The sequence below is a fragment of the Lynx rufus genome, unplaced genomic scaffold (assembly GCF_022079265.1).
Source record: "Lynx rufus isolate CCGP_SWC_20201006 ecotype Redwood Valley unplaced genomic scaffold, mLynRuf1.p SCAF_3, whole genome shotgun sequence".
Taxonomy (NCBI): domain Eukaryota; kingdom Metazoa; phylum Chordata; class Mammalia; order Carnivora; family Felidae; genus Lynx; species Lynx rufus.
The window spans coordinates 166,948,946-166,964,300 of NW_025814845.1; the positions used below are offsets into that span (position 1 = coordinate 166,948,946).

The 15,355-nt window shown below is 48.1% G+C and overlaps 1 protein-coding gene across 1 annotated transcript in view; it reads left to right on the forward strand.

The window, feature by feature from the left end:
* The window catches only part of BMP1 (bone morphogenetic protein 1), a 43,391-nt gene that overhangs the window by 17,398 nt on the left and 10,638 nt on the right, over nt 1-15,355 (forward strand). The window contains exons 9-15 of the mRNA XM_047092319.1: nt 4,574-4,676; nt 8,083-8,199; nt 8,447-8,592; nt 8,691-8,886; nt 11,953-12,078; nt 12,804-12,964; nt 13,349-13,529. Of these exons, the coding sequence (XP_046948275.1) occupies nt 4,574-4,676; nt 8,083-8,199; nt 8,447-8,592; nt 8,691-8,886; nt 11,953-12,078; nt 12,804-12,964; nt 13,349-13,529 (1,030 nt within the window). The remainder of the gene's footprint in view (nt 1-4,573; nt 4,677-8,082; nt 8,200-8,446; nt 8,593-8,690; nt 8,887-11,952; nt 12,079-12,803; nt 12,965-13,348; nt 13,530-15,355) is intronic.

The following is a 15,355-nucleotide window of genomic DNA, read 5'->3' on the forward strand; positions in this document are numbered from 1 at the left end:
GAAGAGAGAGAACCCCAAGCAGACTCTGGGCTGACAGCTCAAGGGGCATGACCCCACAAAACTGTGAGATCATAACCTGAGCTGAAACCAAGAGTCAGATGCTCAATTGACTGAGCCACCCAGGTGCCCAATGTCATTCTATAGTCTTAATCTATTAAATCGGTAATCCCTGGTCGACTTCCTAGGTCCCCCTTTTGCCTCCTTCTACTTCCAGATTCTGGGATGAACCATTTCAAATTTCAAAATCTTAAGCAAACTCAACTCCAACAGTGAAATTAACTTTTTTTGAGTGGCATACACAGTACTATATATGTGTGGCATGTATGTATATTGCATGTGTGACACATACATGTGTCAATGTTATAAACTTTCCATGTATTGGTTTAATTCTCTAAGTCCTATGAGGTTGGTACTATTACCATTACCATCTTATAGATATGGAAATGGAGGCACAAAGGTGTTCAATGATGAGCCTAAGGTCATACAGCAAAGTCAGACTGAAGCCAGACTGTGAGTCCCCGGGGGTCAACATATCGTCCCAATTGCTCCCTGAGAGCATCCAACAAATGTGGGGGGTGCTGCCCATTTGCGGGGTCCACTTGTGGACACTCTGCACCCTGTTTCTCACTGAATCCCCCAGCTCTTTATGATTACTGCTGTTTTTTAGACAAAGACACCAAGGCACAAAGAAGTCAAGCCACGGGCCCATCATCACCAGCCAGGAAGTGGTAGAGGTGGCCAGGTTGTCTTTGGCAAAGGGCAGTGCCCCTGCCACCAGAGCACAGCTGTTTCCACATGACAGAAGCCATTACAACTCTTAATTAGACATCTCTGGTCTCAATATAGCCATGGTGTGCCCTCCTGATGGATGCCTTTAACTGCCAGCACAGGTCTCTTCTTCCTGAGCGAGGTGACCACTGCTTCCTCCTGCCCCATAGGAGGTCTCGGGTGGGTCCTTTGGGCTTCTGCCTGTGGGCATGGTTCTTCAGGAGGGTGTGAAGCCATCCTCCCTGGACAGAGCCAGTGTAGTTTCTGAGGGCGAAGGGAAAGTTGCTGCTGTTCTTGTCAGCTGCTGAGCAAAACTGATCGGAGGCCACATGGAATCGTGGTGAAGGATGTAAGTTTAGGAGCCAGACTGCCCTCACTCAGCCCTCTGCATTCCTTTGTCCATCCAGCAACTCCTTAAAGATGTTTTTGTTGTTTGTCAGATATAGAGATAAGTATTTTGAAAAGTATAGGAATTCATATGGTAAAGAGTGAATATTCTGCCCTGGGTCCTCCTCCAAATCCCACTCCCCAGAGGCGACCAAACATTGGTAACACTTGGTATGTCCTTCCAGACTCTTCTAAGTATGTGTGCGTGCATGTGTGTATGGATATGTGGTCTTATGTAACTTGCCTTTCACTCAGCAGGAAATCATGGTCATTGTTCCATGTTAGCGCATCAAGTCCTACCTCAGACATTTTGATGGTTGCTTAACATGCTGTCATCCCCATTCCTCTGATGTTTCATTTAAGTTTTTTCCAAGTTTTTATCATTACCAAAAATGCTACAGTAAATATCTCAAACCTGAGATCTTTATATACTTGGGAAAGTGTATCTATAAAATAGATTCCTAAAAGAAAAATTCTATCCAAGAGACATTTATTAAGCAACTACTACATGCCACACACCAAAGATTCCATATCGAGTTAAATAAAATTCCTGTCCTCATAGGGTTTACATTTTGGCAGAGTAGGGGTAAGGGGGAGACAGACAAGCAAATAAAAAGTAAATGCGATAGGTCAGATGGTGATAAGTGTTATGAAGGAAATCAGCAATAGGAGATAAAGGAGTGAGGTGGGGGTTACTGTAACATGTGGGATGGTTAGAGAAGGCCTCATCACATCAGGTGAGTTGGAGTAGAAATGGATAGGAAGTGAGGGAACACATCAGGCAGGTAGCTGGGAAGAGCTTCTAGGCAGCAAGTGCAAAGGCCCCAAGGCAGGAGCAGGCTTGGTGTGTTTGAGGACCAGTAGGGTCCATGTGGCCAGAGCCAAGTAAGCAAGGAGGAAAGTGGTAGGCGATGGGGTCAGAGAGATAGCAGGGGGCTAGATTATAAATGGCCATAGAGGACATGGTAAGTAAGGACTTTGGATTTTACTCTGAGTAACATGCATTAAAGGATTTTGAGCAGTGGGGAGATATGATCCAATTACATCATGAAAGCTCTGCTCTGCTGGGAGGCAAGATCAAGAGCAGGGACTATTGAACTAATCTTGGAAAAAGATAATGGTAGGGCCAGGACTGAGAGTTCAAGAAGGGGTACAGATGGTTTGAGGAGAGAGGAGGAGAATGTGAAAGGTGTGCCTGGCAGCGCTAAGGACGCAGTGGAGGTCAGTGGTCTCAAATTTCAAGTGAGACAAGCAACATGGTTGTATTTCCTCTAACCATGACTTCAGCCTCCTGGGAACAGGCACAGAGTAGGTGGAAAGTTGGATTTAAGCAGGGGTGTGGTTTTCCAGTGAATACAATGAGGAGAAAAGAGGAAAAAGAGAGTTGAGGTCCTGTACAAGGAGGTGATGATAAAGATGGACCATGGATTTGCTTTGAAGTGAGGTGACTGCCCCAGGCCTTTGCCACTTCATCTATGTCCTACTTTGGTCATTGATCCAGGCACACTGTCTGTCTCCAGAGCAAGAGCCAGAACAGATTTTCAACCTCAGTTTTTCAAAATACCAGGACTTGTATCTTTATAATAACAATAATAACACTCAATGATGACTAATAATAATCATCAAGAGTAATAGGGTGCACTTTTCAAAACCTGGTCTTGCTGATTTCATCTCAGAGTGCCACAATTCATAAATGTTTCCCCAAACACAAACACATTTCAACTCATGTACGAATCAAAAGAAAAGAGGCAGGATGGGCTATGGATTCCAAGCCAGGCAAGGACTGATGTGAGTACTTGGAGATAAAGGGTGGGAAAACCCCATAGGCTCAGAAGGTGGAAGGTCACGGTGAACTGGAAGGATTGTTGGACTAGGTGTATGGAGCAAGTGAACGAGGAGAGATTGGGGCACGTGGATGGACAGTGGGGTGCTTGAACTTGAGCTTATGGGGGATGCACAGTTATTGATGATAACAGGGTCTAGGGCATGTCATGCCATGTGTGGCCGAGAAGAGGTGGAGAGAGGAAGTCAGGGAATGGGGAGGCCCAGAAATGGGAAGGGTCATCTAGGTGGCTATTGAAATCACCAAGAATTCTAAAGGGGTCGGTGTCAGGGAGTGACCGAGAGCCAGAGTTATTCTCTGACCATCGACCGTCACAGCACTGACACATTCTCTGACCATCGACCGTCACAGCACTGACACAGGCTACAGACCACAGTTGCCAGTGCCTGCTTTGGGATCTTTTTCATTCTCACCTCCACTCTGACTGTCTCTAACTGCAGTGAGCCAGAGGGGAGATACACCTTGTCCCCTTTTCCTCCAGCAGAGAAGCCAGCTAGACCTAACAGGTGGGTTCCTGGGCCATTTGTGTCCACTGTATACACCTCTCAGGTCACCATGAACTGTTCCTGCTTGTTGGACTCTAGATACAAAAGAGGCTTTGGGGGCACATTCTGGAAACTACTAAAGCAATTTCCCTCTTGGAAAGTGTACCTGTCTACTGTTAATATGCCCACCGGCTGGGGAGAGTTGGTATTTACCAAGGTGTCAAACGTTCCTCCAGTATTACATGACCATTTGATGAGTTCAAAGGCTGAAATGAGTTCATGAACAGGAGGCACTTAGGGCGGTGGCTGTACCTACGAGGTGCTACTTCAGGGTGAGGTGCTCTTTCCTCATTTCATGCTCGTGGCAGCTGAGGTCAGAGAGGTTGGGTGATTTACCCAAGGACTCCCAGCAAGAAATGCAGAGGTGACGTTCCAACCCAGGCCCATGTGTGTGGAGTCTGAGTTTTTTTACTCAGTGAGCTTTTCATGTGTATTTCTTATCCTTCTAAATCCTTATCCCCTTGACAGGGACGGACGTTAAACCCACTCACAGGAAGGATTCAGATCTGGTATTCCCCTCAGCAGCTAGCATGACCCCTTGCCTGGAATCAACATTCAATGAATATGTGATGATGGGTGACTCAGCCCGTCTCTCTGCCTCTCCTCTCTGGACCCTTCATTTCCATTTCAGAGCCCCTGGTACCCACATGCCACCCTGGGCCCTTCCTATCACTGACACCTCACCCCTCTAATGGTGCTGTGATTGGTGTTGTTTAAGTCGACCAGGAGGAGAGATGGGTTTGTTTAACCCAAACCAGCGTCTCCTCACTAAGGGGATCAGTAAAATGAGACCTCTGGTCTTATACAGATATTCAGCAAGGCCATGTATGTTAAGTGATGACTGAGTTATCTGAGAAAGCTGGCCGTCATTGGCAGACAGCTGGGGAGAGGAGTGCCATCTCTGCACCAGGAGCTCCTTTTCTGAGCCCCTTCACTATTTATGCAGAGTGAGGCAGGCAGTGGTCATGGGGCCGGCAGGCCAGGCTGGTGGGGAGCTGTGTAACCCTCTTCCTCTGCCCATTTCCCCTAGATCATTCTGAACTTCACGTCCATGGACCTGTATCGCAGCCGCCTGTGCTGGTATGACTACGTGGAGGTCCGAGACGGCTTCTGGAGGAAAGCACCCCTCCGAGGTAAGGCACTAGCCCGCCCCCTGCCTCCTCTGTGGAGCCTTCTTTTTTGTGTGAATTGAGGTCTAATTAACATGTAATACCCTCTTAGTTTCAGGTATACATCACAGTGATTGAATATTTTCATGTATTACTAAATGATCCCCATGATAAGGGTAGTTACCATCTGTCACCATACAACATTATTACAATATTATTGCTTATATTCTCCATGCCGTACATCACATCCCCATGCCTGATTTATTTTGTAACTGGAAGCTTGTATCACTTCTCGGCCTTCTGGCTAAGATCAAGTGTACAACTGGAAGCTTGTGTCTCTTAATCTCTTTCACCTATTTTGTCTACCTCCCACCACCTCCCCTTTGGCACCCATCAATTTGTTCTCTGTATCTATGAGTCTGTTTCTGTTTTGCTTTGTTTGTTCATCTGTATTGTTTTTGGATCCCACATATAAGTGAAATCATATGGTATTTTTCTTTGTTTCACTTAGCATCATACCCTCTAGGTCCATCCGTGGTGTCACGAATGGCAAAATCTCATTCTTTTCTATGGCTGAGTGATATGGATAGCCCACATCTTAGTCAATCTATTCATCTACTAAGGGACACTTCGGTTGCTTCCATCACCTGGCTGTTGTAAATAATATTGCAATGAACATGAGATTGCATATCTCTCTTTGAATTGGTGTTTTCGTTTTCTTTTGATAAACACCCAAAAGTGGAATTGTTGGATCATAAGGTAGTTATATTTTTTTAGATTTTTTTTAAAGTTGATTTATTTATTTTGAGCGGAGGGCAGGGCAGAGAATGATGGAGAGAGAGAATCCCAAGCAGGAGCCACACTGTTAGCGCAGAGCCTTATGCACGGCTTGATCTCACAAACCATGAATGAGGTCATGACCCAAGACAAAATCAAGAGTCCGACACTTAGGGGTGCCTGGGTGGCTCAGTCAGTTAAGTGTCCAACATTGGCTCAGGCTGTGATCTCATGGTTTGTGGGTTCGAGCCCCATGTCAGGCTCTGTGCTGACAGCTCAGAGCCTGGAGCCTCCTTCAGATTCTGTCTCCCCATCTCTGCCCTTCTCCCACTCTCTCTCCCTCTTTCTCTCTCTCTCTCTCTCATCCTCTCTCTCTCTCAAAAATAAATAAACATTAAAAAGAGAGAGAGAGTTTGACGTTTAACCGACTGAGCCACCCATGCGCCCCGGTAGTTCTATTTTTAATTTTTGAGGAATATCCATACTGTTTTCTAGAGTGGCTGCACCAGTTTGCATTCCTATCAACAGTGTACAAGGGTTCCCTTATCACCACTTCCTCAAACCTGTTGTCAGTGGTCTTATTTAAGCAAGCTCCACACTCAGCATGAAGCCTGATGCGGGACTTGATCCCATAACCCTGGAATCATGACCTGAGCTGAAATCAAGAGCTGGATGCTCAACTGACTGAGCCACCCTGGCGCCCCCCACCTTTTTTTTTTTTAACTTGTCTTCTTGATACTAGCCATTCTGATAGGTGTGAGGTGATATCTCATTGTAGTTTTGATTTTCATTTCCTGATGATGAGTGATGTTGAGGATCTTTTCATGTGTCTGTTGGCCATCTGTATGTCTTCTTTGGAGAAATGTCTACTCAAGTCCTCTGCCCGTTTTTTAATTGGGTTGTTTGGTTTTTTTATATTAAATTGTGTAAATTCTTTACATATAGTTTGGATAGAAATCCCTTACCCAATGTATGATTTGCAAACATCGTCTCCCATTCAGTAAATTGCTTGTTCGTTTTGTTGACCATTTCCCTCAGTGTGCAAAAGCTTTTCAGTTTGATGTGGCTACTTCCTTCCTACACCTACTCATATTCTCTTCATCCTCCCCTGAAACCCATAGCTTGGCCAAGGGTGATCTGGTGTGGGAAACTGGACTCCTGATAGAGTCAGTGCCTGATAACTCCATCACCAAGTGTATAACTTTGGGCAAATCCCTTCCCTAGTCTGGACCTTAGGGTCTTTGGTATGGGCTTCTGGGCCTCCCTCAGAGGTGACTCTCAGTGTGTGGGTCAGGGGAGTCATATAAGTTGACAGAGGAAGACAGACAGGCACATCTCCACAGTTCCAGGGTCTCCTCATCTGGGCAATTTCAGAGGCTCTGTTTTCTTTATCTGCAAGGTCTGGCTTAAGGGTACCCACAATGCAGCCTGGCACACCACAGAGGCCTACCTACCTGGCACAGACTTGTTTGCACAGGATACTTTGTCCCTTGGTGGTGGGGGGTGGTGAGTAAGTGGGGGATGTGTAGTCAGAACCACAGGACAGAAGTTATTTTAATGGACATGGAGTTAGGGCCAAAAGAAGCTTTTGCGTCAAGCCTGAGGAGCTGTGTGAATTCTCCTTCTCCAATCTGGACATAACCCTAAATAGCCCGGGACTACTCATTGTCACTAGAGTCTTTGCTCCACAGCCTGTGTCTGAAGCAGGATGACAAACCGTTACTAACCATCTCTTTTCCCCCCAGTTTCTGATATTTGAATATTTCTTATTAGTCACCCAAAGCAGCTGTCATTACAACACATCCTCCTGAAGACATGTTAGCATTTCCAAGATTACAGTTTCTTTTTCATAACTTACATTCCTGGGTCAGCACCCTCTGTCCCTTGCTGAAGGTTGGGAAACACCCAATCTTACTCAGAACACACAAACCATCCCCACTTGATTCTCCACTACAAAGAATTCTACAAATGGCCAGCCTCATCTGCTTACACAGATTCCTGTCAGGTTTTATTTCAAAGGGGACATTTTCTGACCCAGTCCCTAGATTCTAGGATTTATTTGGGGTCCTCTGCCATCTCTTGCGTTTGGTCAAATGAAAACATTCTAAATGTGCAAAGAAAGCTGAGTTCGTTCTTGGTTATTACTTGTTTGCATGAAGGTCAAATAAGAAAAGTAATGATAATATGCTCTTTGAAAAAAGTAAATAGGGCTGCTGGGTGGCTCAATTGGTTAAGTGTTTGACTCTTGATCTCAGCTCAGGTCTTAATAGGGTCGTGAGTTCAAGCCCCGCATTGGGCTCCGTGCTGGGCGTGAAGCCTACTTTTAAAAAAAGGTAACTAAAACACAGATACAGTTTGATATTGTGCGAAGTCCCCTTTCCTCCCAGAACTCATATTCTATTCCTCGAGTGCATAAAATCCTGTAGAAGTTAGTACTCTCTGGCCCTTCAAGACCACACTAGACCTTAGACTAGTTTCAGGCCAACTGGAGGGCCTTGAGATTGTGTGCCAAGTGCAGACCAAGGCCAGAGCCCCTGAGCCCCTAAGCCCCTAGAGTGGTGGGACAGGCTCCCTGGAGGGACAGCCCTGGAGCAGGGAGGGGAGAGGGACCCACTTCAGGCCTCACTGCCCTCTGTCCACACTGTCTGCGCAGGCCGCTTCTGCGGGGGCAAACTCCCCGAGCCTATTGTCTCCACCGACAGCCGTCTCTGGGTCGAGTTCCGCAGCAGCAGCAACTGGGTCGGGAAGGGCTTCTTTGCCGTCTATGAAGGTACGGAAGAAGAGTGACGAGGGAGGATTGGGTGTGGTCCCTGGAGATCAAAACGCTCACTCCTGGCACACTAAGGGCAAGGTCAAGGGAGCATGAGGGAGGAAGCAGAGACCCCAGTGGGATTGGCCAGGCCTGGGGGCACTAAGAAGCTGGGGGGAGGGGTACATAGGAAGGACTGAAGGAGGGGAGAGAGGGGCTCTTGAGCTGAGCAGAGCATTCTAACTGACCTCACCCTGTGTCCCCAAAGCCATCTGTGGGGGAGATGTGAAGAAGGACAATGGCCACATCCAGTCACCCAATTACCCTGATGATTATCGGCCCAGCAAAGTCTGCATCTGGCGGATCCAGGTGTCTGAGGGCTTCCACGTGGGCCTCACCTTCCAGTCCTTTGAGGTAGGTCGGAGACCCTGCTGTCCCACCTGTTGTGGGTTTCCTGGTGTTGGGCCCTGGCCACCAGAGCTGCTCCAGCTGATCCAGCCCCTGACCCTCAGATCGAGCGCCATGACAGCTGTGCCTACGACTACCTGGAGGTGCGTGATGGGCACAGTGAGAGCAGCACCCTCATCGGGCGCTACTGTGGCTACGAGAAGCCGGATGACATCAAGAGCACTTCCAGTCGCCTCTGGCTCAAATTCGTCTCTGACGGATCCATTAACAAAGCTGGCTTTGCTGTCAACTTTTTCAAAGGTGCTCCTTCCCCATTCCCCACCTGGCCCACCCCCATGGCCAATCCATCTCCTCCATTCCTTCTTTTAATTTTTAAAATTGTGTTTTGTTGTGGTAAAAACACGTAGCTTGAGATGTGTCCTCTGGATGCTTTTGTAAGTGTACTATACCAGGTTGCTGGCCGAAGGCACGGTGCTCTACAGCAGATCTCCAAGGCTTATTCATCTTGCTTGACTGCAACTTTATGCCTATTTGATTAGCAGCTCCACATTTCCCCCAGTCCCCAACCCCTGGCAGCCATCATTCGTTCATTCATCCACTCATTCATTCATTCATTTATTGAATCTATTTTAGATAGCTCGTATAAGTGGAATCCTGCAGTATTTGTCTTTCTGTAACTAGCTTTTTTACTGAACATAATGTTCATAAGGTTCATCCATTTTTATTCCACTGTGTGTATATAACACATTTTTTAAAGTGAAGAGTAATCGACACACAATATCCTGTTAGTTTCAAGGGTACAACATAGCGATTCAATGTTTATGTACATTATAAAATGGTCACCACGGTGAGTCTAGTTACCATCCATCACCTTACAAAGTTGTTACAATCTTGTTGACTTATATTACCTATGCTGTATATTACATCCCCACGTCTTGCTTTTTTTTTTTTTTTTTTTTTATAACTGGAAAACTGCACGTCTTAATTCCCTTCACCTATCTTGTTCATCCCTCCACCCCCTCTCCTCTGGCACCCATCAGTTTGTTCTCCATATCTATGAGTCTGTTTCTGTTTTGTTTTGTTTGTTCATTTGTTTTGTTTTTAGATTCAACATGTAAGTGAAATCATACAGTATTTATCTTTGTCTAGCTTATTTCACTTAGCCTCATACCTTCTGGGTCCATCATGGTGTCACAAATGGTAAGATTTCATTCTTTTCTGTGGCTGAGTAATATTCCACTGTATGTATATACCACATCTACTTTATCCATTCATCTATTGATGGGCACTTTAATTGCTTCCATAGCTTGGCTGTTGTAAATGATGCTTCAGTGAACATGGGGCTGTATATATCTCTTCAGATTGGTGTTTTCATTTTCTTCAGATAAATGCCCAAAAGTGGAACTGCTAGATCATATTGTAGTTCTGTTTTTAAATTTTTGAGGAATCTCCATACTGTTTCCCGGAGTGGCTGAACCAATTTACATTCCCACCAACATGCAGAAGGTTCTATTTTCTCCACATCTTCCACCAACACTTGTTATTCTTAACTTTTTGATACTCTCCATTCTGACAGGTGTGAAGTGATATCTCAATGTGGTTTTGATTTGCATTTTCTCTGATGATGAGTGATATTGGGCATCTTTTCATGTATCTGTTGGCCATCTGTATATCTTCTTTAGAGAAACGTCTATTCAGGTCCTCTGCCCATTTTTAATCAATAGTCGTTTTATATTGAGTTTTATGAGTTCTTTATATATTTTGGATGTCAACCACTTATTTCATATAACATTTGTGAATATCTTCTCCCATTAAGTTGACTTTTTGTTTTGTTGATGGTTTCCTTCACTGTGCAAACACTTTTTAGTTTGACGTAGTCCCATTTGTTTATTTAGCTTTTGTTGTCTTTGCCTGAAGAGACAGATCCAAAGAAAATATCATTAATACCAATGCCAAAGAGCTTACTGCCTTGGTTTTCTTCTAGGAGTTTCATGGTTTCAGGTCTAATATTTAAGTCTTTAACGCATTCTGAGTTTCTTTTTGTGTATAATGTAAGTAAGTGGTCCAGTTGCATTCTTTTGCATGTAGCTGTCTGATCTGTCCATTCATTGAAGAGGCTGTCTTTTCCCCATTGTATATTGTTGCCTCCTTTGTCATAGAATAATTGAACACATAATCATGAGTTTTTTTTTCTGGACTCTCTATTCTCTTCCACTGATCTATTTGTCTGTTTTTGTACCGGTACCATACCATTTTGATTTATTTGTTTTTGATTATAGCTTTCAACTACAGTTTGGAATATGGGAGCATGCCCCTCAGCTTTGTTCTTTCTCAAGATTGCTTTGGCTGCTTGGAATCTTTTGTGGTTCCATACACATTTTAGGATAATGTGTTATAGTTCTGTGCAAAATGGTATTTTGGTCAGGATTACTTTGGATCTATAGTTTGCTGTGGGTAGTATGGACATTTTAACAATATTAATTCTTCTAAATCCTGTAGCACATTTTCTTTATCCTCATCTGTTGGTGACCATTTAGGCTGTTTCTACATCTTGGCTATTGTGAATATTGCTGTGGTGACTTCGTGTCTTCTTTATTCACCCATTCTACACAGAGATTCTATGAGGGATGCATAGACCATGGTACCCTGTGCTTGAATTTATGGCCTAACTGGGGAGAAGAGGTCAACTGCACTGAGAAACTGCATATCTCATTGAGTAAATGACACACATATGTAAAAGTAGCTGACACGTGGTAGGTGCTCAACTGTGAATTGAAATAGTAGTTCAGGAGTTGCCTTAAAGTCCAAAAGTTTGTGTAGAAGAAATGCCAGTGAGGCATAGAGGCAGGAAGTGCCATAGAAGCTTAGGGAGGAAGCAAGGCAGCATGGATTTCTTTTACCGGTGTGATTGTGGACAGGTAATCTGTCTGAACCTCATTTCCTCATCTGTAAAATGGGGATAGTAACAGTCCCTCCATCACTGGTCATGTCAGGATTGAAGGATAAATGAAGAAAGGCTGGGGAATGACACACAAGAGGCACCAATAAATGGTGGTGGTCACCAGCCCAGCCATTGTGGTCAAAGAAAGGCTCTGTGGGGTCTACCTGTCCCCTCCTTCAGGTTACTACCTGTCCCTTTGGGGCTCTCAGGAGTAGGAACCCCTGGGGACCGAGTTGGGGGGCTGGCTGGGGTAGGGAGGGCCACAGCCTCAAAGCTGAGTGGTCCACAGCTGACTCCTGTCCCCTGCAGTGGGGCTGGAGGTGGTCACAGGAAGGCTGAGGGACACTGGAATTGACTCTCAAGCAGAGCACAGGAGGCAGGCCCTGGCCTGGCAGTCACTGACACCCTTTCTTCCCAATTGGCAGAGGTGGACGAGTGCTCACGGCCCAACCGCGGGGGCTGCGAGCAGCGGTGCCTCAACACCTTGGGCAGCTACAAGTGCAGCTGTGACCCTGGGTATGAGCTGGCCCCGGACAAGCGCCGCTGTGAGGGTGAGTGCCTCCAACACAGCCCCAGGGCCCAGACCCTCTAGCCCAGATCTCTTAAGCCCTTGGACACACCCCTTCCTGGGAAAGCCCAGATTCCCTAGCACTTTCTTCACTCATCACCAACAAGGAATACATTTTATATGGCAGCCCTGCAGCCCCCTGAACACACTTACGAGGTGTGATGCACTCTGGTATTTTTTTTTTTTTTCATTTTTATTCACTTAAAATGCTGATCATGACCTGCTGATTGATTTCATCATCCTCTTGAAGGTCATGATCCCCAGTTTGGAAACCACTGTTTTCAGACAGGCAATGATTTTTCAGCCTCTCCCTATACCTGCCCCTGAGGTGAGAGCATTCCCTGCCAACTACCTGCAGCTCAGCCTGGGTTTGCTGTGTGTCTTTTCTCTACCCACCTTCCTCTCCCTGCCTCCAGTCCTCACTGCCCACCGGCCCAGCCTTCCCTGAGCCCTTCACTCCCCGCCTCCTTCTTAGCAGAGGCCCTGAGAAAGTAGAGTGTTCATGCATATGACTCCCCAATTCCTCATACTCTGAAGGTATACCCCTCACCCTGCCTGCTTCCCTCCCATCCTTGAGAGACCAGACACAAGCCCCAGGACTGCAGGGCATCCACACATCCCCCTCTTCTCCTTAATGCACCCTTACCCCTGGCCCTTACCTAGAGTGGGGACTCCTGGTGGCTGATGCCACCTCTGTTGTCCCCACAGCTGCCTGTGGTGGATTCCTCACCAAGCTCAACGGATCCATCACCAGCCCAGGCTGGCCCAAGGAGTACCCCCCTAACAAAAACTGCATCTGGCAATTGGTGGCCCCTACCCAGTACCGCATCTCCCTGCAGTTCGACTTCTTCGAGACGGAAGGCAATGACGTAAGTGCCCACCAGAGCTGAGGAGACTCAGGAAGGTCTGAGGCGTGGGAGCTCGGCTCAGTGCCTGCTTCCTTCCATATGAAATACCCAAAGAATGTAGAGGAGGAGAGACTGCTCCCAATTCCAGGAAGCAGGGGAGGGTCGGGGAGGAGGGCTTGAAGGTCAGGGAGTGCACAGGGGAATGTGGAGCAAGGCAAGACTCAGTCAGGGCTTGTGTGGGGAGCGCAAGAGGATCCTGTGGGGGTGGCTTGGCACCTTTTTGAGTTGTTAGATTATGTAAGATGGGTGACTAAAGACAAAAGGACAAAAGGGAGCCTTCCCAGGTGGGGGTGGTCAGGAGAGGCTTCCTGGAGGAGGCAGGCCTAGAGCTGCACTGCCCTGCAGGTGTGCAAGTATGATTTCGTGGAAGTACGCAGTGGGCTCACGGCTGACTCCAAGCTACATGGCAAGTTCTGTGGCTCCGAGAAGCCCGAGGTCATCACCTCCCAGTACAACAACATGCGTGTGGAGTTCAAGTCTGACAACACCGTCTCCAAAAAGGGCTTCAAGGCCCACTTCTTCTCAGGTAACCCGGACTACCCAGCTGTGAGCCCACCGCCCCTCCCCCCTGCCACACTACCCCTGCACTTTCTAGCCCTCTCTGTTACCAGGCCAGCAGGGTCTGTCCCCTGCTCCCCCCATTAGCCCACCACCACCAGGCCAACCCCTCTGCTCCTGAACCCCATTACTCCTGAACCCTCTGGGCTGTATGGGAACCAGCCTGAGGATGGGCAGTACATAGGCATGAAGAAATGAAAGGAGAGGGCTTTCCTTTCAGGAGCCATCATGCTGAGGCCCCAGAGAGGGCAGGCCCTGGAAACAGGGAGTTCAGCATGGCCAGAGAACGCAGGGTGCATGCAGAGGAGGAGGGTGTTTGCCTTGGAGTGTGTGGGGCAGATTATCTGGCAGCGGCCACATCTCTAATCAGACCCACATGCCAAATGGGTTCATGCCGAGGCCTTCAGAAACGATGAGGAGCCTCCCTCTCATCAACACCAAAGCCTTCCCACTCACCCTCAGCCCATAGGTGAGGGACTCAGATCCAACCAGCATATGTTTATTGAGAGCTGCCCCGTATAAGGCTTGTGATCAAGCCCCTTTGATGGACCCATTCTTGAGAGGCCTAAAATGCAGTCAACCTCTCTGAGTTGGGCCTCCAGGGGTCCCAGGAGACCTGCCCCCCTGCCTTAGTCTTCCCTCAGTCCTTCATCCTGGGGCAAGGCTGGTGGTCTTTCAGAGGCACTCTTTGACTTGGGACGTTGATAGTGTGGGGTGGGAACTCCATGAACTTGAGTTGGGGAGTGGGAGGTGGAGGGAGTGGCTGAAGCAGCTGGTTTTATATGGGAGTGGCCCAGGGATTCTGATCTCCAGCTGGCCTGGTGGGCCGGGCATGGGGTAGCAGGAAGGCAGGAAGCCCATGGCCTAGTCCACACTGCCTTCCTTTTCCCCCCCTTTGCCCAGGGTCCTGCATCCTCAAGCCCCCTATGTTGCATCCCTGCACCCCTGCCTGCCCCACCTGGATGCCATGCACTGCCCCTGTGCACTGGTTCCCTGCTTGTCACTGCCAGCCATCCTGCTCTGCTTAAAGTGCCCCACAGCCCCTGCCCCACTGCTTGCTGAGACCCCCTCCCCTTGCAATGCGAATCCTTTTCTTCCCTATGCCCACCTGGAACTCCTACAGGGTGCTCACCAGAGGGCCAAGGGGATGTAACACCTACTCAGGGGTGGGCTCAGCCCTGGGGAAACCATTACCTGCTTACTCTCGTCTCTTTCTGCCCTTCTGTTACTTGACTCTCAGAGGCGGGAGGGGGACCGACGCATCTGTCAGGCTAGAGCCCAGGTCTCTCCACCCCTGGGTACTGCCCTGCCCTGGCCTGACACTGGGCCACCTGCCCCCTCAGCCCCACACAGAGACGCACACACACACACACGTGCACAGCCACACACACACACACACACACACACGTGCAATGCCCTGCTGCCTAAGAAACCTGCAGAGGACCCTCACCAGTGGGCATCAAGGTTCGTTCAGCCCTCAGGGCATGGGGCATCTGACTCTGGCCCCCCAGGAGGGGGGCTCTTTGGACTTTTGGGACACCCAGCGAGGAGACCCTAAGCCAAGAAGGAGAAGAAAGAGCCTGAAGACCTTCAGTCTGACCCCAGCCACCTTCCGGGGCATTTGGCACTGGAGGGTGAGTGCCGTCTCCTTGTCCGGGCCATGTCCACCCTCCCCGCTCCTGCCCCTCCTGCAACCTGCTCCCTGGCTCCTCGGCTCCTCTGAGGTGAGGCTGTGAGGCTGCCACTCCCACTCCCCACCCCCCCCATGCCAGAGCCCTGCCCCGGGACGCTACA